At 43.5% G+C, this 25,720-nt stretch overlaps 3 protein-coding genes and 1 non-coding gene across 4 annotated transcripts; 1 reads left to right on the forward strand and 3 right to left on the reverse strand.

Annotated features, from left to right (window-relative positions):
- Positions 1-2,505: 2,505 nt before the first annotated feature.
- wnt8b (wingless-type MMTV integration site family, member 8b) lies at positions 2,506-6,511 on the reverse strand. Its single transcript, XM_068741560.1, has 6 exons — positions 6,441-6,511; positions 5,753-5,786; positions 5,025-5,163; positions 4,538-4,663; positions 4,289-4,431; positions 2,506-3,075 (listed from the first exon to the last, which is right to left on the reverse strand). The coding sequence occupies exons 1-6, from the start codon at positions 6,509-6,511 to the stop codon at positions 2,506-2,508; spliced, it is 1,083 nt and encodes a 360-aa protein (XP_068597661.1).
- Positions 6,512-9,826: 3,315 nt separating this feature from the next.
- Positions 9,827-13,962, reverse strand: scdb (stearoyl-CoA desaturase b). Its single transcript, XM_068741561.1, has 5 exons — positions 13,665-13,962; positions 12,728-12,858; positions 11,818-12,023; positions 10,928-11,160; positions 9,827-10,026 (listed from the first exon to the last, which is right to left on the reverse strand). The coding sequence occupies exons 1-5, from the start codon at positions 13,900-13,902 to the stop codon at positions 9,827-9,829; spliced, it is 1,008 nt and encodes a 335-aa protein (XP_068597662.1). The 5' UTR covers positions 13,903-13,962.
- A 4,960-nt stretch (positions 13,963-18,922) lies between these two features.
- trnad-guc (transfer RNA aspartic acid (anticodon GUC)) lies at positions 18,923-18,994 on the reverse strand. Its single transcript has one exon. It is a non-coding gene; the product is annotated as a tRNA-Asp (tRNA).
- A 461-nt stretch (positions 18,995-19,455) lies between these two features.
- Positions 19,456-25,304, forward strand: dnajb12a (DnaJ heat shock protein family (Hsp40) member B12a). Its single transcript, XM_068741101.1, has 9 exons — positions 19,456-19,588; positions 19,958-20,135; positions 21,448-21,593; positions 21,665-21,835; positions 22,994-23,073; positions 23,160-23,269; positions 23,364-23,536; positions 23,887-24,029; positions 24,527-25,304. Exons 1-8 carry the CDS (start codon positions 19,456-19,458, stop codon positions 24,006-24,008), a joined length of 1,113 nt encoding a protein of 370 aa, XP_068597202.1. The 3' UTR covers positions 24,009-24,029; positions 24,527-25,304.
- Positions 25,305-25,720: the final 416 nt, after the last annotated feature.

Raw genomic sequence — 25,720 nt, forward strand, 5'->3', positions numbered from 1 at the left:
CATTGATTGCATTCATCCTCACTATATATATCTTTTTTCTGTCTATTTTATTCCTATTTCAGAGTGTTATTTTGTACAGTCACGGAAATATTGCATAAAAACCTTTTTGATATAATTTCGTCTGTATTTTCCAGTGTTTTCTACACAAGTAAAAATTGACTGTGAGAAAGTCTCTGGAAAGAAAAAAAAAAAACTCCTCTCTTCCTCTGTGGTGTCACGTCTCTCTCCGCCACCTCGGGCTTATACGTTATGGCAAATAAAATGTGACAGGACCAGCGTGTGAGACGGAAGTTCAGCCCCCCCAGTCGAAGGTCGTGTCACTCTCTGGGTCGGGGGAAATGGTTTAGTCTGAGTCACAATCGACGTTATGTGCCTTTTCACACACGGCTATATTTGTGAGATGTTCGTCTCTATTTCCTGTCGTTCGGGTTTCTGCTTCAGCTCCGTGAAGTTCTGAACATGAGATCACAGAGGAGCAGAGTCAACGCTAGCAGCTGCGATTCTGCGCAAACGAAAGCATCCTTTAACTCCTTTCCTCGCTCCTTGTTGAACCAACAGCCCGTAGCGGCTGGCAAAACTCACAATAGATGCTATTCTGTGCACCAAGATCTGTGGTTGTGTTAAATTCAACCCAAGATTAATTATAACCTTGAATCACATTGAAAATGCTGCGAATGAACATTTTGATGTGCTCCAGTTGTACGCGTTATCACAAAAAATGCCATGATTCCTCCAGAGCTGCAGGGGGAAAGCCTGGTATGCCGGGGCTTTTGTTGGCGAGAGGTTTTTTTTTTTTTATTGCATGCCAGACAGAGCAACCCAGACAGCCTGCAGGGGTCATCAGAGGAGGGAGGAGTTTTGATTATGATCATTATTTGGTAAATAAGATGTCAACAAGGTGTTTCCTTGACACTTTATTGAGTAAAAGGACAAAGGTGCAGGAATGAACGCCCCCCTACTCAATGGGACCTCTAATCTCCTCTTTCATGACCCATCTCGTCTGAAGGGTTTCGGATTCGGCCGCCATGTCCTAGTCTGCCCGGGCCTGGCACTTCTTACTTGCAGGTGGAGTGAGTATCTTGGCAAGCATGTGTTTATAAAACCCACTTGTTTGGGCACAATACTTGAACTAACTTCTTTTGAGAGAACAGTGTGAATCTGTGCAAAGCCTTTTCCCAAAGTCCTTTAGAAGGCGACGGCCCATTCAGGGCAGAGAAGAAGGGATTACCTTCCTCGACAGTGGTGCATTTCCGAAAGAGCTGATTAGCTCTGCATTCATTGTTAAAAGGAGCAAAGGAAGGCCCCTAGAGCAGTGAAAGGATCCAAATAGGTGGGCCCAGAAATAAAACAGCCGCAGGAAGCCCTGCACAGGCACACCAAAGTTTTCCCAACATTTCTTTCCCCCCCAATCCTAAGGAGGTGCGGCGTGAAAAAGAAGATTAGCATACAAAATTAGAGGCGGAATGATTTTTAAGGGCAACTTGCCTCATGCCCTCCAGCCCCCACGGCCCGACTCTGTTTGGACAAAGTTAATTAAACTAGTATTAAACAGTAAAGAAACTTCCAAGCACTTGGGAGTTGGTTGGGGGGGGGGGGTTCTTTGAGGATTACCAAGAAGCTCGAAGATATTGGTTGAAGTGAAAATGAGAAAGGCGTGACGGAACAAAGAGTTCGCTGGGAAGTTTTCTATTCTTTTTTTGGTTTGCCCCGTAGTATCCTAACTCCAGCCCGAGGAATGTGAGGAATGGGGCTGCGTTTGCTGCAAGCTGCCAGGTATCACCGTCTCAGAGCGCACAAAGAGCCAACACGTATGAACGATACACCAGTGTGAAGGATTTATTATGCTTTCATTACATTTTAAGAGAAGGCAATCCAAAAAAAAAAAACAGCAACTAACAACAAAGCAAATCTAATGCAGTGCAATAAATTAACAATGTACAATACAAAGTGCTTCATTTTATACACATTTAAATACAGCAGGAGGGAAAGGCAGATAACAGGGGAGCACTGCGTCCCCAAAATGTCTCAAAATAAATGTCATCTTGGCAGCTACAGTTGAGATAGATGCAAAGATTGGGCCCGACGCCCTGATGCGTTCATGGAAACATGAAACAATAGTTAATAGAACATTGTGACACTGGCCGTTTATTCTGCCATTCGTGAAAAGCCGGATCACACGCTCCTCGTATGTGAGTGAGTTTTTGCGTATGTATGAAAATAAATATTTAACCTTGTGGCGACCGCTGAAATTGGAGACATTTTCTAAAGAGTAAAAAAATATATCTTAAATACATTTGTTCCAAAGATTCACAACGCTGTAAAAACGTCCCCTAGTCATCATCTGTTTCCTCGTAGCACTGTCTGTACCCTTAAATACAAAACTGAAGATGCAGATGATCTGAAGTTCTCTCACACAACAACACACGACTATCTCAAGATGCAAGGAGTTTGGGTGTTAATAGGAGCTGCAGTGGTGCAAATATGAAGCGATGATGAAGAAGACGCTCAGTGCTTCTTCCTTAGCCTGAGGGTCTTCCGCCGGCCGCTGGCGCTCTCGTTCCTTCCCCTCTGACCTCCTTTCTTCACGCAAAAGTACTTGGTCACTGTCTTTCTGCACTGATCGCACTTCACCGCACAGCACCAGTGGAATTTACAATTACAGCTGGACACCGTCTCAGCTTTGCGCTCCTCCACAGCCAGCCCGCACTCTCCGCACAGTCGCTTGCAGCTCCGCTTCTCCCATTTGCTCAGGCTCTTGCCCTTCTTGAGGCACTCGCGGCCCTCTGTGCCCGGCAGGCCCAGAGTGCGGTTTTCCAGACAGTAATCTGGAGAGTCCTCCAAGTGGACGAGCTCCTTGCGAGACATGGAACTAAAACTGTCGGCGATGGAACCCCGGCTGGCCGCGCTGTTCCCGCCTCCTCTGAGGAGGTCCACCTTCAGGGCTCTGTGGTACTTCTCCTTCAAATAGTTGCCCACCTCTCTGAATTCGGGCAGCTGCAGCCAACAGGTTTGGGTGGTGCAGCTTCCTGATACCCCGTGGCACTTGCACGTTTTCTGCATGGTCCCCTTCACAGCCTGATGAAAGAGAAAAGGCAAACAGAAAAATAGATTTACTTCTCAAAGTTTCATTTTGTTTTATTGTGCTGGTGAATACGAGTTTATCAAGAACAATAGAAACCAACAATAAAAGTGATTCCAGTCTGATTCCAGCTTATGCGTACGCACACGTGTCCACAGGTCTGTGTGTAAAACAGGGCAGGGTGTCTCTCGTCCCTTGATTGATGTGTTTCCAAAATGCACCGATTGCATTAGCGTTCCAGTTAAGTAAAAGAAAACGAGGGATGAATGCAATGAATAGAAGAAATGATAGCTTCAAGGTCCATTGCTGAGTGTCTTTGTCGTCCTCAGTGTCTCCTGACTTTACCCAACACAAAACAGCTGTCAGTTGAAAAGGGACATTTTCACTTCATGAGGAGGGGAGGAGCTTTCTCTCTCGAGTTGAAGCTGCACCAAAGTTTCACATAGAGCCCTATTGTCCCTTCAGAAGAAATAGAAGTATTTATTTAGCATGTTCATTATCAACATGTTTTCCAGTGTGACGACGTCCAATGGAAAATCCCATTGAGTGGAGAAATGGAAAAAAGAGGGGGGGGGGGTTCCCCCCCCTTTCTATCCCCACTTTTTTCTGTTACAATGATGCTCCAGGTGCCATGGAGATTCCTAGGGCCCAACAGGGGGGGGGGGAGCAAAGGCACGTAAACAAAGAGCACTTCAGCTGCACGCCTGTGGTCCCCTCAGACTCCCCCGGGGCCAAACAAAGACCAACATAAATGTGGGATCCTTATTGCAAGAATAAAACTAAACTCTTATTTTAAGGAAGCAGCATAATGCAGAATGCTGTGCACTGTCTGGCTCCCCATGCTCCTCTAATTAAGGCTGCACCAGCGACGGTCAGATTCTTGAGTTGAGGGATTGTCATAAGGGGCATTCAGCGCTGGTAAATGGGCCCTTCTGGTACACCGAACACACTGTTATTATTGGGGACGAGTGGCACTCTCTTATAACGGAGTGAAAGGGATCCTTGGGTGGCACAGTGAGCGTAATTCTGAGAAAGGAAAAAATGATTGAAAAGGTGCTTTACACTGCGCAATCAGTTGGAGGGCCGGGAGAGACTCCCAACATTTTCAGCCGAGTTTGGTTCCAATGGAAACATAATTGTGCCGCATTATTCTCGGACGTCGTCTCTCTTTGCCAAACCGACGGGATGAATTGACAGCGCCCACTTTACCTTGCGTCCGGCTTCGTTGTTATGGAGATTCATGGCCGCGCGTGCGTCCTGCCCAGTCTCCAAGGCATCGACGAACTGCTTGGAGATGGCCTCCCCAAAACCCACATTGTCACTGCAACCACCCCAGAGCCAACCGTGACCACCTAGAAGGGCAAGGAAGGGATTCAGTTCAAAGTCACCTGTTCTATATGATTGATTTTTTTTTTCTTCCGCTGTATGTTTATGTACAGATTTGTGTTTTCCTCTGACCTCTCTGTCCATTTCTACTGTCATCACAGCCGCAGTTGTCGAAGTCTCCGAGGCTGCAGTTCCTGGTTAAAGTGTACATGACCCCTGCGGAGCTGATGGCGTGAACAAACGCTGTCTCTCGATTTGCTGTTGACAGAGAGACACAATAACTGCCTTGCAGGTTGGTGAAATAGACTCTAGTACCGCATCTCATTGGTCGAATCACCTGCAACAAGTGTAAAAGCCCCACATTACATATTTGATGTTAATCTAATGTCTAAAAAATAGCTTTGAATTTCGGCTTTAGTCAGCGTTCTGTGTTGCATTCAGGTGTTTGAGCTAAACGGTGCATTTGGGTACATTGCTGTCACATATGCAACAATCAGAGGCAGTAATTGGCGGGTTGTGTTGAAATGGATCTGTGTGCTTGTTTTGCCTGAAGCTCCTGTGTTCACTCTACAATAACCATTTTGAATGAGGCAGCTTCAGCCGGCGTCTCTGGACTCACCGCTGCGCAGGCTGCTGTGTGTGGACAGCTGCAGAGCTCTCTCCGGGCAGTTCCAGCGGTCCCACGCAAACTGGTACTTGCACTCCTCTATGCCCGTCTGGGCTCCCGCTGCCACGCTGCTGGAATAGATCAGGTATGCCTGCGGCAGGAAAGCAGGATATATGAAAGCCGCTAAATGGTGCACAGGCATCCCTTCACCTCACAACGGCGTCAACGTGCTTCTAAACTGAAGCATCTCACATCTCGGGGGGGTGTTATAGGTTTTGTGGAGCTTTAAGATAGCTTCCCAGAAGTCAGCTTTGCTTTCTGACCTCACAGAGGATGCAGTGAATGTTTGGTCTTCTTCTTCTTCTGCTGCTGCTTGTTCTGACTAATATGTCTCAAGTGGCCTTTGGGCAGATAGAGTAGCACCTCTTTCACAGGGGTCTGGCTCACTAATGATGACCACCCACTACAGCAATGTCCACCCTCGCCCCCTTAAAACACGCAGCCAAGCCGATACACAGAGTGTATGAATTAGGTTAAGTGTGCAAGGGGGGGGGTTACAAACAGCCAAGCATATCACTGATGTATCATTAATGGTATTGTTGCATAGAGAAAGGAACCAGAACTTCTCAATTAACTTAAGGCTGAGATATCACAATGATGCCAAGTGAACACAGAAATCATGTTCTCTGTCTCTTTTGGGAAAATGGCAGGAAGAAAAGATCAAAAGAAAGTTGGCTTACCTTGGGTCCAGTCATCAAGAAATTATTCACTGACCTGGAAAAGGAGACAGCTTATTCACTTAGGGAAGCTCAGTGTCCTCCACAAATTCCTCTGCTAACATCTCTCATTAGGGCTCATCATAACATGTTAAACCGTGACACCAGTAGGCATCCGGACCGCAAGGAAAATGTAATTCCAGCACTGCAAGGAACACGACACACTGAGCGCAGTGTCTCTCACGGTGCTAATGTATGACGGCATGACATTTTGGGTTGCCAGATTGTGGAAAAATCCCATTGAGCAGTTTGTATTTTATCTATAAAAAAGAAAAAGTTTGGGTTCCAAATTATAATACAATTTATTTATGTAATTGTGAATTGTAATAAATTATTAATTAATAGCTCATCATCGTCACATCCAATTAACCTTTAATAAAGGTATGAGAAGCAAATGGATTAGTTACATCTGTTGAACCGTCTACAAACGATGCCTTGTTAAAAGCTGAACAAATAATAGTTGCCTTTCTGTCTTCTCTTTTTGTTCAATTAAGTGATTTTTACGGCTCATACAAAGAATTTGAGTATTAATCTACAGTGATTTGGAGAATAAAATGAAAAAAAAAATAGGATTTACAATGTTGGGAAAACATCTGCATGTGACATTAATATTATTATGAACTTCATTTGTAATATTTAAGATCTAACTCACCAGCAGCAACACGACCTCATGTGAGCCAGAAGAATGAAAATGTAATAGAAAGCCTCCAAATGCATGAACATCCTGACAGGTGAGCGTCGGCGCTGACTGAGCCCGTCCAAAGCCTGCAGACAGTCAAACGATGGAGAGGAAACTGAGTCCCAGCGCATGAAACTTCACCAGGGGTTCCAATATTCAAGGAGGAGGCTTTGAAATGGAGCTGCTCTCGTCCCAACAAGAGATTATCTGCTTAATTAAAGAGTTTCCCCCCCTTCTTACTTTCTTGGCCAATCACAAGCATTTGCGCAAAAGGAGCGCCTGAGATGATCAGGGCACCCTGGGCCTTAAGGGCCGGGCAACGGGTAGAGGCTCCCTATACCTCCATTCAGGAGCAAAGGGGGGATTTGTTTAATCCTGAAGGAAAAGTGCAACACTGATCGCTTGGATTGTAGATATTTTACGCGCATCATGATTGCGAGGGGATTAGCGGGAGATGTAGTCCTCCGGATGCTTGTTTGATAGCGCCGCAAGGTTTGTGATTTAATCAGCCTTTATCACCGTTACTCACACGGAAGGAGAAAGACGCCTCAAACGTGCTATGTGGTCATTTCAACTTGGTCAAACTGCCTTTATACGTTTACAAAATACTGTATTTATAGGGCGCATTAAAGTTGATTAATAATCATCTTGGATGATCCGCTTTTTTCCGGATCAATGCAGCCTTGATGATTTTTTTTATGACTTCAAACAACTAAAAAAATGTTCGAAAATAATTAAATATAAATATTCCGTTAGACTGGAGAGTTTTTTTTTTTAAAGAAAATAAACTCTGTTTTAAACACTGAAAGGAGACATTTGCATCACTAATCCAGACGGTCCCTATACCCGACACTGGATGAGATTAAGGGTTATTCCCCAATAACCCCATCTGACCCTAGGAACCTGCCCTTTTGGTGTAGGCAGGCCTTTAGCAATCTTCTTGTGTGCAAATTAGGATTAGAGGGGGGGGGGGGGGGTGATTTGGGGGGAAAAAGGGGATAGAGGGGGATTTGGGGATGTTTTTGGATTAAGATTTGAGGAGGAATGAGACGTAGAATAAGGCAAAAACATAAGCCATTTAGTTGGCTTATTAAATTATATTTATTTCTTAACAGAAATCATCAAATAAGCGCACGTTTTAATTAATTTCCCTACATTTTCTTACATTCAACGGCTACAGTGAGGAGGGTATTTTCCAAACTAGCTTGATTTCAGTCCAGTATAGATTTTGCAACCATTTCTCGTTATTACTTATTATTTGATTACTTATTTTCTCCTTCTTTTTTGCACAACTTTGCAAATATACTGAGCCCGAACTGCCCGACGGAGCACAGTGGCGCAATCGAGCTCTCTTTGCCCTGATGGCAAGGCCAGTGGTAGCATGGCGCAAAGAGGATGACCTGACACTCAGCCGATGGGCAGAGACCGCGTCGTTGGCGCAACAGATCAGCCGTGCGCTCTCTGGAGAGCAGCAGATCACAAACTTCAACAAGCCACACTTTAAGAATTTCTTTTCACGCCACAGATACAGGATCCGCATTGTCTGATAATCTCCAGCAGAGGGAGTAATCTCATCACACACACGTCTTTATGCTCTTTGTGGCACACCTTCACCTTTTTTTTTTTGTTTCTCTGTTCTTTTCTTTAATATATCATCTGCGCTGTTTTTCTACATTGCCTCTCCTTCAACCCTGTTTGAGCAACTCAATCATCTCATGAAAGCACGTTGATCAGATGGGCTTTATTCAAAGACAGACAGGTTATCAATAAAGATCTCACGGATCCCATACATTTTAAATACCATATATGTGAACACATGAATACTGGAGTATGAGAATATATGTTGAGCATACAAATGAAACAAAAGCATTTACATATAAGCATCGTGGACACTTCACAAATTAAATGTATTCATCATGAGTTTTTTCTTTTCTTTTTTCTGATATATTTCTGAAATGTCCCAGTGCTTGTATGTGTGTGATAATAAAACTCAGATTCCTGTGATGCCACCCTTTATAAAGCACTTTGTTGCTTTCTATTTATAATAATTAATTATATAAGTTATTAGTTATGTTAATAATATGCTATTGTAAATAAAATAGTACAGCCATTTTAGTTTTTTTATGTGGAACATTTAAGGGTATCACAGACTTCCAACAACAACAAAACATGTTGTGTTAAGTATAAAATGTAGTTTATTTATAGCGCATACAAGTGGGATTAACATTCTTCAAAAAAAAGTTGCCAAGTTTAAGGCATTGACTCTTTGAGAAGTTAACAGTGTAGAAAAGTGGTTCCACTGTAAAATAGTAAGAGTGACAAGTTTGGATCTTCATCCGTATTTTTTTTGTTCCACAAAACTTAAATGATATTAACCCCTTGTTGTTGTTGAATGGTCCCACTGTGTACATTATAATATATTTCAGTCTTTGAATGGTTCCTAAAAACACAAACCACAGTCATGATTAGACAGAAAATATAAACTCAGATTTATTAGCATCATTTTTCTCTTGCAACTCTCTTAAACTTAAACGTTTGCAAAACTTCTCTGGGACACGCGTAAATATAGGACCCCTGACACATACTGCTCTGGCCTAATCTGGAGAAAGTGATCCTCTCTTTCCAGATTAGGAATGAGAATTCCAATCGTATGTGTGAGTCTGACTGGCATTCTCTAAAAAGGGTTAGCTTCTCAACCCAAATAGAGGTAAACACCGTTTCATACCAGAAAACTCCATCCTGATTAGAAGGATGCATCCCATAATACACATCTGAACCACGCCCATTGGTTTTGATTTGAAATTCAATCTACCAGCTCACCAAAATAAAGAAAAGGCTGAAATTGAAAAAGCAAACAAATAAACTCCACTCCCTGTAAAATAAAACTCAACCTTCATCCGCGCTTTTAGAGAAACCTCACATTTAGCGGTTTCAATAAATCTTTGAAAGTGCCAAAGACTGTCAATAAATAGCACATTTAGAAATAAGATACAGTAAATTAATCTACAACCGCTCACTCGGATGCATTTTGGTTGTCCTGCTGCTGCCAAAAAGAGACTTAAATCCCAACTCGCCTTTCCCAATCCCTCTCGCGTCAACATTTTTATATTAGCGTGGAAAAAGCTGTGCTTGTACATACGGTCGTTGTCGACGGCGACACTATAGTAATTAAAAGGAGACCCGTACAGTTTATGGGAAGGTGGGCGACTCTCTTTAAAGCAAATATTAGTCTCAGGAGGAGGTTTTAACAGCTAATCAAAATTGCATGGTGTTCACCCTCCTACGCCTGCTGTTCCGTCCGGTTCCGTTACGGCCCTTCGCCACATCGCTGTCAAACTGCAGTGTGCAGCCGGGCCGACTCAACCGCTTTGGTGGCTGCCGTCACCCGTTCGCTGGACGCGAGCAGCGATCGTTTCCTTCGCTGGCCTCTTGCAGTCCGTGGCCAAGCCCAGGAAGCACATCAGGTCTATGAAGGCGGTGGTGAGGTTGAGCCTGCAGCCAAACTCACTGGTGGAATAGTCAAAGGGAAACGTGTGATGGTAGTTGTGGAAGCCTTCCCCTGGAAAAACAACAACATATGTTTTATCCACTATATACTATAGCCATTCTTATACACTCATACTCATCTCTACCAGTGGTTTAATTAAAGAATATATATAGAGAGAGACATTTAATGACCCGTTTCTGTGTTTGCAGCTGAAAACTAACACAAGAAAAATCAGAATAAATTGGTCTATTTTGGGGGGTTTTAGAGCAGATCTCTGTGGGACCCATTAGACACTGCTGCCACGCCTTCATTAGTCAAGCTGCATCTGTTCAATGTAGCCAAGGTTAAATATGAGTTGAAGCTGTATAGACAAATAATTTCATTGATATCAAGTTAGTTTCTTCTCAAATTCAGAGTTTATTTCCTGGGTTTTGGCTTCTTTTTTTTTCCGAGCATGGTGCACTCTGTAAACTTGCTGGATAATTTATATTCAAGCTGCACTTCAATCCTGATTGTAATCACAAAGCATTATGAATATTCATAGCTCTGGCACCCTGTTGTAAAACTCCATGGCACTATGTTTTGTATTGATGAATGTTGTGAAACTTCTAAAAAGGGAATTTGTTGCCTCTAGAACAAAGTACGGGTCTTTTATATTTCCATTTATAAACGGTGTTAATGTGTTTTCTACATCTGCTGTGGTTTCTTAAGAAAAACTGAGAACCGTAGAATTAAATGATGTACCTAATTAAACATTAGACTCAGAAAGAAGGGTTTTTTTTGGGGGGGGGGGGGGGGGGGGGGAGTCATTGTCACAAAGTCTTGACTCTTTGAAGTAATTACAGTAACATGAAAAAACACGACTTCGGCAAGTCATGAAATGAGGATTCAAATATCCCCCAGGCACACAAAGACGCTAAATTAAAATGATATACTTATTTAAGGCCTTTCCCGCAGGACATATTCGTCTTACCTATGGCACTGAAAGCAACCAGTGGGTTTTCCCTCGCGTTGATGTGCTTGTCGTAGGGCCTGCTGCCCCATAAATGTGCAGCGCTGTTGACCATCCAGGTGGCATTGAGAATCACAGCATATCTCATGAGTCCAGGGACAAAGTATCCCACAGCCAAGGTTTCACCCCAGAAGTACCAGGGCACCACGGTGGGCACGAGGAAGCAAAGGATCGTCACAGACAGCTTGTAGTGCCTGGAAAAAGGATTTTAAAAAATGACTTCAGTTCAGAAGATAAAGCCATATAAAAGACTCTCATTGGATTAAACAGAGAATATTGGAAAATTCATTGGCAAAAGATACTTAATGTATTTTACTACAACACAAAAAGGTGCGTCAAATTCTCATTTAATTATTTAGTTACTTATTATCGGGATGTTAATCTTCTATGGTGAATATTTCTTAACTGTACTTCTTACTTTCTCTCATGTATTACCACTATACACAGTACATTAAGCATATTTGGGAAGATGCTCCACTTTATCACTTCCTGTCTATGCAATCTATTTTGTTCTAAGCTAAAGGCTGCCATGCAAAAAAAATAAAAAATAAAAATCCAGGAAAACTGTATGAATGGTTTCCAAATGACACAATAGAACACATTAGCATGGGTATATCCAGATAATATGTGACTCCGGCCAAAAACGAATCCCCTTCGCCTGAGAGCAAAAGTGAAAATCTGGGACTGCATCCAGAAGAGCAACATTGCTGACAGCGACCAGACATTTGGTCTGAATAAAGCATCCTTTATCAGTGGATCTATTCCCAGGTGTTGACTCGGATCTCCTTAGACACACTTAGAACGAACTCCGGTAAACCCCACACAACAAGCTCGGGGTCATGTCTGCGTACCGTCTCTGAAACATGACCACTTCATCTGCCTTCAGATCTGACAGCTCCAGCTTTTTCCCCTTTTCAATGACGTCAGGATGTTTGCGAACCAGCAGCCAACCAACGTGGGCGAAGAAGAAACCCCGCTTTGCATTGTGGGGGTCTGCATCCGTCTCAGAGAATTTGTGGTGGACACGGTGGTCTCTCGCCCACTCGTATATATCGTTCTGCAGAAGAGATAAGGCACACGTGGAGGGCTTCAGATGGGGATGAAACCATTGATGCATGTCATTCCAATTCTAGAAATATACTGAAATAATGCACATTTAAAAAAATATATATATCATGGCCACTTTAATTTGCTGGTAAATGTCATAACAAATAAACGACGTGACGTATAATTGCTTATCTAAAGATTATTAGATCAACATCTGAATTTTTCCTCACATTATAGAATACGGAATGTATAAATATGTTCATACATTTCATTTCAACGTGTTAAAGGTGGATCGGATTAAGAAGAGCGGGTGAGAGAGAATCGGTGTGAAGAGTAAAGGCAATAAAGACTATCTTGTGATTGTTGCATGGTGGTTATCGTGCAAAGGGCAATAAACACAAACCCCACACACCCCCTCTCACAGATAGGTGCCACTTTTGTCACCCAGCCCCACCCTCCCCTGTTAAACGGGCGCACAGACGTGCAGCAAAGCGCTTCATTTTCAACCATTAACCACTGGGTGCGCACCGCTGCCGTTAAACCTGTTCTCCCTTATGCGACTTCCAAAACCAAGTGTGATGTCATGAAATCCTTACTTTCACATCCAGGTATTTAAGAGCTACCTGTGAAAGCGTGGCCTTCTGCAAAGACACACCTTTGGTGCAGATTTAATCGGAAGGACACGCATGAGATATTTCTACTTTTCTGTTTTACCTGAAAGGACATGGAATTGGCGAGAGCGAGAAAGACTCGCAGGGGAAACGAGGCCTTGTAGGATCTGTGGCTCCATAATCTGTGTGCTCCAGCAGTCACGCCGAGAGCACTGATGAGGTAGCACAGTGCAGCTGGAAGAGAGAGAGAGAGAGAGCGGTGGAGGGGACAGGCATTTAAAAAAGACAACTCGCAGCTCCATGCGAGCAGGATGACAAACATGTTCTAATCCCAGCCAACCCTATTCGTCAGGAGAAAAACCTCCATCTATGTTTATGTGGAATAGGGAGAAACACTCCGAAAATCTGCCCACTCGGCTGAATGCGTTTCAGCCGCAAGCACGAGGTTTGAGAACTGGGGGGGGGGGTTCTGACCAGCAAAGAACATTCTGTTGTGGTGCCACAGCTCACAATGGAATGACTATGGGATGGCGATGATTGTGCTTTGTCTTTCCCAGTGGAATAATACGCAGCTCAGCATTGCACACGCACACACACACACGCACACACACACACACACACACACACACACACACACACACACACACACACACACACACACACACACACACACACACACACACACACACACACACACACACACACACACACACACACACACACACACACACACACACACACACAAAGAATTATGCAACCAGTGCCAGAGGAGAAGCCAAGTTGAGATTCCTGTCACACCTCAACCATCCGCATATAAAAAGGCACGTTGTTTTATCCTGTATCCGGGGAATTCAAATTATTTGGGTACATATTCAGACCGGAGGCTACATTATTCCATAATATTCAACATCCGTTTCATAACATGACTTCTCCTTCCTTCCTTCCTTCCTTCCTTCCCTTTGATCAGAGTCCTCAATAGCAACACCTGAACTCTTTTTGTTCGTGTGCGCGTCCTAAAGGGGAGATGACTCCATACTTACTCCACGCAAGCGTTAAAACTGACGCCGAGGGGACGAGGAGCAGCCCGTAAAGCGCGCCGCTATGGAGGAGGCTCATCAGCACGATGTTTCTCCACACCAGCCTCCTCGGCGGCTTCGGACCTTCCTTCTCTTTATACGTGTCGTCAAAAACATCCTCCACCGTCGATGTTTCCGCCATGGCGCCGCCGCCGTTCTGCTGCTTCCCGGCGTCGTGATTGCGGTTTTCCGTTTCGGTCATTTTGCCGGTGAGGTTCTGCAACGACAGTGCGCAAATAAACAAACAAAAAACAAACACACGTCGCTCCGTGACATGCGTGGAGTGGGATGGGTGGATGCGGGAGCGGAAAGTATGGCGGCTGCGCGCACGCACGCACGCACGCACGCACGCACGCACGCATCAGCCCTCTCCGGGAGCGTTACCGGTACCGGGTTATGTCACCGTCATTAGTTTGTCACGATGCAGCTTTTACAAACGGAAGCGCTTCATCATTCATCCCCCCCCGTGGGTTAGTGCTCGGGATTACGCGGCGTTTCACGCGGAGATGGCGAAGCTGAAACGATTTGTGGCGCAGCTGGTCTCCATATTGGGACAGGGACAGGGACAGGGACGGGGACGGGGACGGGGACGGGGACGGGGACGGGGACGGGGCAAAGGGGGGGGGCAAAGGGGCCCCAATGATCAAATTCATAATTTATTTCAACAATTTAAAAAAAAGTAGAACAAAGCTGACATCTTTAGCAACAGGGAAATATGTTAATTAATGAAAAGGTATGTTTTATTAACATAAATGTTAATTAAACCGCAGCAGCAATATGATTTTATCCAGAGTTTTAGTTCATAAATTCATTTTCCGAACCGCTTTTTACCGGTTCGCGGGTCACGCTGGAGCCTATCCCAGCAGTCGACGGGCGAGAGGCGGGGTACACCCTGGACAAGCCGCCAGTCCATTGCAGGGCCACACACAGACACCCAATCACACACACACACACACACACACACACACACACTCACGCCTATGGCCAATTTCGTGTAACCAATTCACCCAATTAGCATGGTTTTTTTTTTGGTGGGAGGAAGCGCGGAACACGGAGAAAACCCACGCAGACGCGGGGAGAACATGCATCAGATTTGAACCTATGACCTTCTTGCGGTGAGGCAACAGCGCGTACCACTGTGCCAACGTGCTGCCCAGACCGCTAGTTGTCATTTCAGAACATGCCATGCTTGGTTTGCTCTCCAGATTATCGGTCCTGCTTAGTGATTATTAGGACTTTTACTGCTGAATGTGACTCACAACCCGTTTTGCCACTTTTCATCAGCATACCGGTTTTGTGCCACTTTCATTAGTGTCATATATCAATCCTTACTAGTATGCAAACTGCTGCTGATCTTTATGACAGTGGCAGGTCTATGTGACTGACCTTGCAATGTAATTTAAGTTACAGTTATTATCACTGCTGTCAGTGCAACATGGAATGTTCTACCTTATTTGCCATTGCGCACCTGTATACTAAAAATAGCTTTAGTTAGTAGGTACGAAAAACAAAGCCTCTGTAGTATGTCATAATTGGATTACTACTCACTGTGTGCTCCTCGGCCAGTTTGAATTAAACGGCGGTGGATCCCGGTCGGACGTGAGATGCAGGTAAAGACTCAAAATGCAGCGGTAGCACTTGTCCCTGATCAGCATGAAGGCCATGCAGGTCTTCTTATAGCCGACATCAACATCGTTTTAAAGCAGTTGGTGGACGGAGGAGTTCACGTCTCAGGCTCATTGGCTGTTTGCTAAATCATTATGTCATCCACCCTCCCCCTTTTCACCATGCGGTCATATCATCTTTAGCCAACACCTTATCTTAATAAGCTCGATCTTTATCTTCTTGATTACATATCTGTCGATAGATTGCAACAGGTTGTAAATGCAAGTCAACTCACCTGTCATGCAGTCGCAGTCTGCGATGTGGCAATCGCACGCCAGAACCCTTTACTGACTCGCTCACCCACTTTTCTCCAGTAGAATCTGAACAGTTCAAAAGCAGGTATTTGAAAATATTTCAACTGTCGTTGTTGCAGCTAAAACCTTTTGGTAGTTTCCAGTAGAACTCTGTGAAACAAAATCCCCTTACATGTTGAAATTAACAAAAGAGAGACCATAAAAAACACATTAGCGAAAGTGATTTTTTTTTAAATGATTATAACATATTGGGGACATACTTTTCTCTATAAACTATTTTCCTGGTGATTGATTAATTTATTCATTTTATGACAATAAAAGTGCATTATAAAACTTCTTTTTCATAGTTTGGAGGAGGATGAACCGTGTCAGCACCAAGGCAGTACTGTGGGCATGCAAAAGCTCATTTCCTATAGCCTTTCTTAACCTCTGTGACAGTGACGTGCGGTGAGGTTCGTGTCTGGTGAGGCAGTCAGATTTACAAATAAATGAACATACAGTTTATTCATCATTTGATTGGCAACATTTAATGTGTTTTGTTTGAAAATTCGTACCAGCATTTTTTACATATTGTCACAAACCTGGCTCATCAGTTTATGACAAAAAGGGGAGACCACACATAATCTGCGTATTTACAAGAGATTTAATGAAATTATATGACATGAAATTATTCAACTCTGCGTATCAGTGTGCGTGCAGCGTTGAATGTGTGTGGGCGCATGTGTGTTGATTAGTTAAAGTTTAACTGATGTTTAACTGTTAAACACATGTTCTGAGACGTGTCTGTGTGGGTGAGGAGGCGTGTCTGTGTCCAGCTGGGGCTGCGCTGAGAGAGAGAGAGAGAGAGAGAGAACGGAACGGCAGAGATATGCCAGCGATGGAGGAAAAGCTGGGCTTCATTTGACAGCGTATGTTCTCCAGAACGTTTCAGAACACTCGTTCCCATCTAATGGACTCTCTGTCAGGCCCAGTCCGCCACGGTTCTGCTCGAATCGGTCCCAGAAACGGCCAGACGCCGGTCTCACGGGCTCGAAGCAGCAACAGTGCAATATAATATATAAATAGATTAAAATCTCTCGGCTCTCCTTTTCCTTAGCTTTGTGTACGCTGATGTTAAGTCTCCGCTGTCCGTCCAAAGCCAAGTCTACCCGGGACATCTCAAAAGTGTCTAGCGCACTTTGACTTTGAATACGCGCAGTCGTTGCTCGTGTTTGGAGGCTTCTCTGTAAATTCTTCATGTCGCAATATCCCATCCGAGTCCAGACATCTTCAGAAGTTGAGAAAAGAAGGCAGGAAAAGCAGAAAACACGGGTTCTTGCTTGACGTCCAGACATGCAGACAGCCAGCGCTTCCGTGTTTACAAGCCCGTCTCGAACGAGCGGATCAGCTGACGAGTGCGCTGAATCACTCACTGGTCTCCTATCGGCTGAAGGCCATATTACACATGGCCTCATTCTGCAGTATTTTAATGCAGCTGAGCACAAGAACACGTGACGCACTAATTGTATTATTAAAAATGAAAAGAAATCATAAAATATATAATATCATATCACTGATGTTATATTATATATTATATGATTTTTATATTATTTTTAATAATATAAATACATGATTTTTATATGATTTTATATGATGACAGGTGAGGCTGTGCCTCACTTGCCTCCCCTGACTGCACGTCACTGCTCTGTGACCCATGATTTTGCAGACAAGTGTATCATCCCATTTCCTCATTCGAGAGATAAAGCATCATCCGATCAGCCAAATCAGCTTGTCGCAATCACATAAACTGTAATAAACTCTGAGGGGGAAATGTAAAACCTGACCGCTCGTTCTCGACACTCATGCAATGACCTTTAGTGAACTCACTGAGCAGGACAACTTCGAGAGGGATAGCTTCAAGGACGCCATCTACTGCTCGGATGGAGCTACTGCAGCGTGGACAGAAAGGCACTGAAAGAGAAGTTGGAACATTTCCTGGTTCCAGCTATAATGAATGTGATTGTATTTTAATGCCAATGAACATGTAGAATATTTCAGTTAGGGTAAGGAGGAAATGACAGGCAATCAATAATCAAAATTAAAAGCTCAAAGACCACATACCTGTGCAAAAGTATGTGTAATACCTGGACAATCTGGACTTAGTTTCCAGGCTATGGAAAAAACTCATTTTCCAACCGCTTATTCCGTCATCGGGACGCGGGCCAAGCTGGAGCCAATCCCAGCAGTCAATGGGCGAGAGGCGGGGTTACACCCTGGACAAGCCGCCAGTCCATCGCAGGGCAACACAGAGACAGACAATCAGCCACACACACACTCACACCTATGGGCAATTTAGTGTCACCAATCAGCCTAGGCTGCACGTTTTTGGTGGTGGGAGGAAGCCGGAGAACCCGGAGAGAACCCACGCAGACACAGGGAGAACCCGGAGAGAACCCACGCAGACACGGGGAGAACATGCAAACTCCTCACAGAATGGCCACAAGTCGGAGACAAACCTGTGACCAGCTCGCTGTGAGGCAACAGTGCTTACCACTGCGCCACATGTTTATTAAGTAAAAAACTTTACTTAATAAACATGTTTTTATACAGAAAAGTTCATTCTGAAAGAACTTATGTGCTTAATTATAAGCATTTTAAGTTGAATGATGTCACTCTATTCGGACATTATGCAACGTGACCCAATTCCTCAACCCTGGAAACAAACTCCTCACATTTGCAAACGTGTGTTTGCCATCAGTCAATAATGAATTAGAATGAAAATCCGATTTTCCTTAATGTTGGGTGTATATCTATTTGCGTAGGTGGAACTTCTTACCATTCACAGATACATGCCATCCATTTGAATGACTTTGAATCCTTGTTATCTCAGCCATGTATCATGCCCCACCGCTCTGTGTTACAGGACTGCGACCCAACACACTTTGCCCCAACAGAAAGTTTATTACTTTACCCTCCCAGATCTAGAGTAATAAATCTAAATGAACATAGAGGTTGAAGATCAGGAATTTCCCAAGCCAACACATATTTCATTTTTATTGGCCCATTATTTTTTTTCATGATATTGTCAACATGTTTTTGACAGCTCTACCTCACAGTGTTGAACCAAGTGAAGAGGTGATTATTGTCAACCTGGATCTGTGAACTCTACTTTGGTCCATCCCTGAGTCCTGAACATAATAACAAAAAGAAAAGAAAAGAAAACCATCAATCCAGGCAAGACTAATATTAATCATTGAGTGGTGAGACTCGAACAAATGGTCAATGAAGTGGGGATGGATCAAACTCGCCAGCAGCAAAGAACATCTCCCCGTCGGGGAATCGAACCCCGGTCTTCCGCGTGACAGGCGGAGATACTGTCCACTATACTAACGAGGAAGACACGAACCCGGACGGGAGACATAAACACGTGAGGTGACGTCGGGTGTCGTCATCCTCCGTTTCCTCCTGTGTTCGTCCTTTTATTCCTCCGCGTTGCCGGACTCGGTCCCGCAGTGCACGGTGATTGGCAGCAGGCGCGTTCTGCCTCCATGTGATTGTGCCTATATGTTTAACAAATCCTGGACTGCTGTATTCAGCTGCGAAATTCAATGTAACTTTTAAATACATCATTTCGCCCTCTCGGGTTCTGTAGATGTCGCCAATCGTCAATAAGAATGTACATTTATAGAATATAAACAAGCGACGTGCGTTGCTCGAAGGCCTTTTCTTTGCCAGGCAGCAGAACGCGCCTGCTCAACATCAGCGTCGAACTGTTTGACGTATGATGTACGGGCCGCGTAGGTTTAAACGTCATCTCTGTGCGTCCCGGGGTAAATAAACATTTCCGCTTTGCCGTCATGGACTCAAACAAGGACGAAGCTGAGCGGTGTATTAAGATAGCTCATAATGCGCTCAGGAACAACCAGGAGGACAAAGCCAGAAAGTTTCTCCAGAAGGCTCAGCGACTTTTCCCGACCGAGCAGGCCAGAAGTAGGTGGAGAATGATCCGTTCGGTCGGTGATCGTTTGTCAGCTGGTGGGCCGTGAAGTCGATTCAGCTAACGTTAGCATTGCCGTTTTATCGTTATACTAACTGCTACTAATCATTAGCCAAGTGTCACTGGTATTTGTAGTTTTTAACCCCCCCCCCCCCCCCCCACACACACACACACACACACACACGGTGACTTAAAGTATTTTTTATTTATTATTATTGTAAATTGATGCTTCCTCGTTCGTATTTCACATTCAGCATTGTCTTTAGCGTCCTTGCTAACAACACTGCTACATGTTAGCTCCTGTGCTAGTGAGGCAATCTACGGACACATTCAAGTAACATCGCTACCCTTTCTTGAAACAGACTTATTGGAGTCTTTAGCACAGAATGGAAAAGCACCAGATGAGAATGGCAGTCCCGTGAATGGAGACGGACCGTCGACGAGGCACCGGAGACACGGGGACGGGGCTGATGCCTCCGCACCGAGGGCCGCAGACTCATCTAAGCCGTTCACCGCTGAGCAGAGCGAGGCGGTCACAAAGTTAGTGCACATGTGGAGCCTTATGTTCCACCTCGTATAAATCAATGTGTTATTTTGACTTGTTTCGGCGTCATATGGAAACGGATATTAATTTTCAGTTAAATTCGATTTATTAGCAATAATTGTTTGTGTGTTAAAAAAAATAACAAGTGTTTATGTCATACTGTTTGAAAATGGAGACTATATTTCCCATAAGAAACAAATGGAAACTTGATTAATCCGTTCCTACACACCAGATAAATATCAATTTACATGCCTACAGTTATATTAATATGTAGAGAGTAAACAACAGTACAGAGAGATGAGATGCAAGGCAAAGGTAGAGGTGGCAAAGGCCAAACGGAGAGCATACAATGACCTGCGTGTCAGGTTACATATTACAGAGGGAGAGAAGGATCTGTACAGGCTGGCCAGACAGAGAGACAGAGACGGAGACGGAGATGGAAGGATGCTCAGCATGTTGTGTGTGAGTGATTAAGGATAGACATGGCAAAGTGTTGACAGAGGCCAGTAGTGTGCTGGGAAGATGGAAGAATTATTTTGACAAAATAATAATGACAAACCTGTGGAAGTGTCTAGGAGAGGTAGCGGTCAAGTTTTCAACGGGGTTGTTGAATACAATCCTAGATGGGAAGAAGATGCCAGAGGAATGGAGGAAAAGTGTGCTGGTGCACATTTTCAAGAAGGACAATATACAGAGTTGCGGAAACTATAGGGGGCTAAAGCTAATAAGTCGTACGATGAAGTTATGGGAAAAGGTGGTTGAGGCTAGACTAAGGACAGAAGTATTTGTGCGTACCAGTATGACTTTATGCCATGGAAGAGTACCACAGATGCAATGTTTGCGTTGAGTTTAGCAATGGAGAAGTACAGGGAAGGACAGAGGGGGCTGCATTGTGTCTTTGTAGATCTAGAGAAAGCCTATGACAGGGTGCCCAGAGAGGAGCCGTGGTACCGCATGGGGAAGTCTGGGGTGGCAGAGAAGTATGTCAGAGTAGTTCAGGACATGTATGATCATGACGGCGCCTTCACCCTCTGCCCTCTCCACATGCTCTGGGGCCCCTATACATGTATACGCATGATGTGTGTGGTTCGAATTCTGAAAATCTGTTCAATATCCGAGGCATTTTTAACTCGTGAACTGGGGTTCTGCTGTAATCGATTGATTATCGTATGGTTTGTTCATACAGCCGTTGGCACTTGCATCATTTCGTCTAGCCATGTTCAATATAACTTTATAGACACAGCTATGTCTTATCTATGTGTTTTTTTTATGTTCTCATAACTTTTTTTTTTTTTTTTTTTTACCTAGGATTAAGAGTTGTAAAGATTATTACCAAATTCTAGGAGTTGAAAAGACGGCCTCTGAAGAAGATCTTAAAAAGGCTTACAGAAAGCTGGCTTTGAAATTCCATCCGGATAAAAATCATGCACCTGGAGCCACAGAAGCATTTAAAGGTAAAAGTGATTTATAGTGCTGTTCTATGGAAGGCATGGAAATGTCATCTTAAGTGTTGTCTGTTTTTCAGCTATTGGTAATTCCTATGCTGTGCTGAGTAATGCTGACAAACGAAGGCAGTATGACCAGTATGGGGAAGAGAGGTCGCACCCAAGCAGACACAGGCAGCATCGGGATTTTGAAGCCGACATCTCACCCGAGGATCTCTTCAATATGTTCTTTGGTGCAGGCTTCCCATCGAGTAAGTGTAGGACGGATGTGCATTGCATGAGTGTGTGGGAAACATTTCGTTATAGCAGCCCAGAAAGAAAATTCGTGGGAAATTTCCTTGTGCATTTTATGTTTTTAGCAGCCAGTCGAGATGCGTAAAAAGGGGCTGTGTGGTGCAGGTTACTTAGCTCAGTGCGGTCTGCAACCCTACTGAGTTTTCAGATGCAGTTGCTGCATTTCAAACAGTCATCAGTTGCATGTCCTAATGATAAGAATGTCAATAAAATCAGCTTACTTGTAATTTGTTTTAGGTACTATGTAATGCATTTTTTTTAAAGGACTGTTTTGCATTCACAGTCTAGTAGACCAAGTCAGCGCCTGATCATTAATGCTTTGTCCTGTGTCACTTTGGCCTGTCTTTTGCTTTATTAGTCTCTCGCAGAGTTGGCGCTTCTCGCCTCTTATCAGTCGTTATCTGCTCTGAGGGTTGTCACAGCCTGGTGCTTTACCAATTACAGATTTAATCAGTCGTAGTTTGAGTTTATTTAAACAGGGACCATACATATTTATGAACGTTTGCACGTAAATATGTAAGATTATAGCCAATGGCTAATTTCCATCTTTAGCCCCTTTTACATCAACAACATAAAACAACAAAATCAATAAAACAGTCATAACAAATAGTTTGCATCAGTCTTAATGGATTGGATTGCAAATTCCGAATGTGTATTTAGGTTTTTCTTCCTTTCCTACAAGTTTTAAACCTTTGACCAACATGTTAATACATAGTGTGTATACTATGTTATGAATATTTCAAATAATATTAAGAATGAGGTGACCTCTGTGTCTGCAATGTAAGCCTACGGGGCAACTCTGATCGTCACCATAATGGGAAAGACTTCTGCAGCAACAGCCTTTTTAACCATTAACACAAGGATTATTGCTCTGAAATTTCACTGCAATGGCGTTTCTGCCTGTGGCGCTCCATCTGGTCTGTCAAAATCATTTTGATAATTAGCAATGACTTGGAAGGCTCCAATCTCCTCGGGGAGACTGGCTCACATTTCCATCACACTGTTAATGTTGAAACTCTTTAGATTTCAGAGTGGGAGAACGGTGCTTTTGATAGGCCTTATTATTATTTTATACTTTGTTCCCTCTGGTTGAATTTTCTTTTTTATCATTTCAGGTAATGTACATGTTTACAGAAATGGACGAATGCATTTTGCTCATCATAATAGACAAGAAAGACGAGAGCAGCAGAGAGATGTAAGTACCGCTAGTCTTTAATACGTACTTAATGTCGTACTGTAACATTCATGTTTTGCTTGATTTTTTTTTTCCCCTCTGGCCAGGGAGGTCTGGCTCTCTTCGTCCAGCTATTGCCCATCTTAATCCTCATCGTTGTTTCTGCTCTGAGCCAGATGATGGTCGTCCAGCCTCCCTACAGCCTTAGCTACCGCCCGTAAGTCACGCACCACTCGGAGAACCTTCTCAATGAGACAAAATGTCTCGACATCTGTTTCACTTTCATTTATTGTGTCTTCTCGATCTATCAGGTCAGCTGGACATGTTCACAAAAGGCACACGGAAAACCTGAAGGTGCTCTTCTACGTGGCAGACCGTTTTGCTGAAGAATATTCTGGGACTAACCTGAAGAACGTCGAGAGAAGTGTAGAAGAAGACTATATATCCAACCTCAGAAATAACTGCTGGAAAGAGAAGCAGCACAGTACGTTTCCAACAACGCTATTCACAATTGTATTTATTTTGCACTTGATTTTATCGAATAAATCAGTTCGGCAGTTATTTTATCAACGCGTCATTTAACAAATGCTTTTTTTCTTAACATCCTAAAATTGACAAATTGTCGTTTATTGATGAATTTTCTAGTGAATAATTAACTTGATGTTGATCCTCGGCTCTACAGCCACATGGGTTTCAGCAGATTTCCTTTTATGTACGGTATATGTCCTTCATTCTTCATATATGTCCACAGCTCCCAGACAATCAATAGCAGGTTCTGTAATTGTACGCTTGGGCCTCGCATCCTGACGACGTTCATTCCTTTTGTGCGTTCAGAGGAAGGCTTGCTGTTTCGTGCTCGTTCCTTTGGGGATTCTCAATTGTACCAGAAGGCCCAGAGAATGGGGACCCCCAGCTGCTCCAGGCTATCCGAGATTCAAATTATGCTGGATAGCTAGAAACCGCTTGCACATGTGCAGGTAAGTCCTTACAAACATCGCAGTCACATGGCACTACAGTAGTACAGTACAAGTACACATAGTGTTGTGCATGTTGTGTCCCACTATCTTCTTTTGCTGTGTTGGCAGCTTTATTTTTGTCTCTCAGCTTGCTGTTGCTGGTTAATGCAGTTGCAAGCAAGGACTGACATCTGATATTATAGTGTCAGCTGTCTTGTCTGCTGCAAGCACGACACCCCAACAAGAACAGTCCTCAAAACAGGGCTCGCTTAAACCGCAGTAGCATATGGTGACAAAACTTTCTCCAGTTAATAATCCTATGTCAGGGATTACATATCATAAGTGCGATTCTCAGTGGAAAATAAAACAAAAAAATCACATAAGATTGTGAAAGAGTAGAATAATCAAGAGTTCCTGTGTGAAAATATTTTTTCTATTTGACCTTGCTGACTGGGACGTTTGAAATGTGCCAGTCTTTCATAATTGTCATTCAATTGGTGGTTCTTTGTTTCTCATAGGTCCGTTGGTACTTGAAGAAGTCGGTCAGAGCCCACTCCAATTGGACCATATTTCTGCAGCAAGCCAAGAGAATCAAAAATGCCTTTTGAGCAGTGGGCAGCAGACCTCACCAGGGAAAGCTCTCTGCAATATGGTGCCGATTGACTTCCTGTAGAACTGTGAGAAGCTTTGAGATATGACTGCTGACATTTTCTTAGTCTAGTGTCTTCAGCATGGATGTACGGTAGAGGAAGTACGTTGCATCCCTAAAGTATTCACAGTACTTCACTTTGAACACATTTTATGTTGCAGCACCATTCCAAAATGAACAAAATTCATTTTACAAATAATTTAGCAAAAACCACACACACACACTTTTTAATTGTATAGAAAAAAAACAAATTTATTACATTTTGGAATGAGGACGTAACATGGAAAAATGAAGCACTGTGGATCCTGTCCAGATACACCGTATGGTTGGAATGATAAAGCAAAGCTGCTAGGTTTTTGTTTCTGTTTATAACATTTGGAGAACCTCCTGGCCTTGTCATAGACAAATGTCTGAGCCACTCGTGAAAGTGTTTAATTTTTATAGTTCTTACTAATGTAAATACTCCTTTTAGTTTGAACTGTTCAGGGTTTATTAGAGATAAAGTCATTAACTATATTGTGTGAATTTGTTCTTAGCCTGTTGGATCAAAATAATAATCGATTGCACAAAGAGAACTAAATACTATTTATTAAATTAACATGTTTAAATTGTGTGAATGACTCATTGAAATAAATTTGTCCAATAGCTGACTGCTGCGTTCATTCAGTCATCTTCTTCGCTTATCCGAAGTTCAGGGTCACAGGTCTGCCGGTACTTCTCCCAACATGGCTATGGCGAGAGTTGGGGTACACCCTGGAAAAGTCGCCAGCACATCACAGGGACAACCATTCACACTTACAACTCTGGACAATTTGGAGCGACCGTTTCACTTAAGTTGCGTGTTTCCAGCGGTGAGGGAAAGCTGCAGAGAACCCATGGAGAACATTCAAACTCCTTCCCAGGTGGAATCGAGCCCGGAACCTTCTTACTTGTGAGGCAACAGCCCTGAATGCCAATTTTTATAATAAAGAGACTTCCTAACTGTGTTATATGCCTAAAATCAATGCTCACCTGGTCAGTCATGCTAGAAGTATTGTTGGAAACTCATGATTAAAGAAGGTGC

The sequence above is a fragment of the Brachionichthys hirsutus genome, chromosome 7, assembly GCF_040956055.1.
Source record: "Brachionichthys hirsutus isolate HB-005 chromosome 7, CSIRO-AGI_Bhir_v1, whole genome shotgun sequence".
Taxonomy (NCBI): domain Eukaryota; kingdom Metazoa; phylum Chordata; class Actinopteri; order Lophiiformes; family Brachionichthyidae; genus Brachionichthys; species Brachionichthys hirsutus.

Excerpts from the sequence above, each read along its gene's own strand:
- dnajb12a (XM_068741101.1), top strand. The coding sequence starts at position 19,456 with ATGGACTCAAACAAGGACGAAGCTGAGCGGTGTATTAAGATAGCTCAT. Across the intron at positions 19,589-19,957 it reads CCCGACCGAGCAGGCCAGAA|ACTTATTGGAGTCTTTAGCA; the intron begins GTAGGTGGAGAA and ends TTCTTGAAACAG. Across the intron at positions 23,537-23,886 it reads CTGGAAAGAGAAGCAGCACA|AGGAAGGCTTGCTGTTTCGT; the intron begins GTACGTTTCCAA and ends TTGTGCGTTCAG.
- wnt8b (XM_068741560.1), bottom strand. The coding sequence starts at position 6,511 with ATGTTCATGCATTTGGAGGCTTTCTATTACATTTTCATTCTTCTGGCT. Across the intron at positions 4,664-5,024 it reads ACACAGCAGCCTGCGCAGCG|CAAATCGAGAGACAGCGTTT; the intron begins GTGAGTCCAGAG and ends CTCTGTCAACAG. Across the intron at positions 4,432-4,537 it reads CAGTAGAAATGGACAGAGAG|GTGGTCACGGTTGGCTCTGG; the intron begins GTCAGAGGAAAA and ends TTGCCCTTCTAG.
- scdb (XM_068741561.1), bottom strand. The coding sequence starts at position 13,902 with ATGACCGAAACGGAAAACCGCAATCACGACGCCGGGAAGCAGCAGAAC. Across the intron at positions 12,024-12,727 it reads CCAATTCCATGTCCTTTCAG|AACGATATATACGAGTGGGC; the intron begins GTAAAACAGAAA and ends TCTCTTCTGCAG. Across the intron at positions 10,027-10,927 it reads GGTTGCTTTCAGTGCCATAG|GGGAAGGCTTCCACAACTAC; the intron begins GTAAGACGAATA and ends TTGTTTTTCCAG.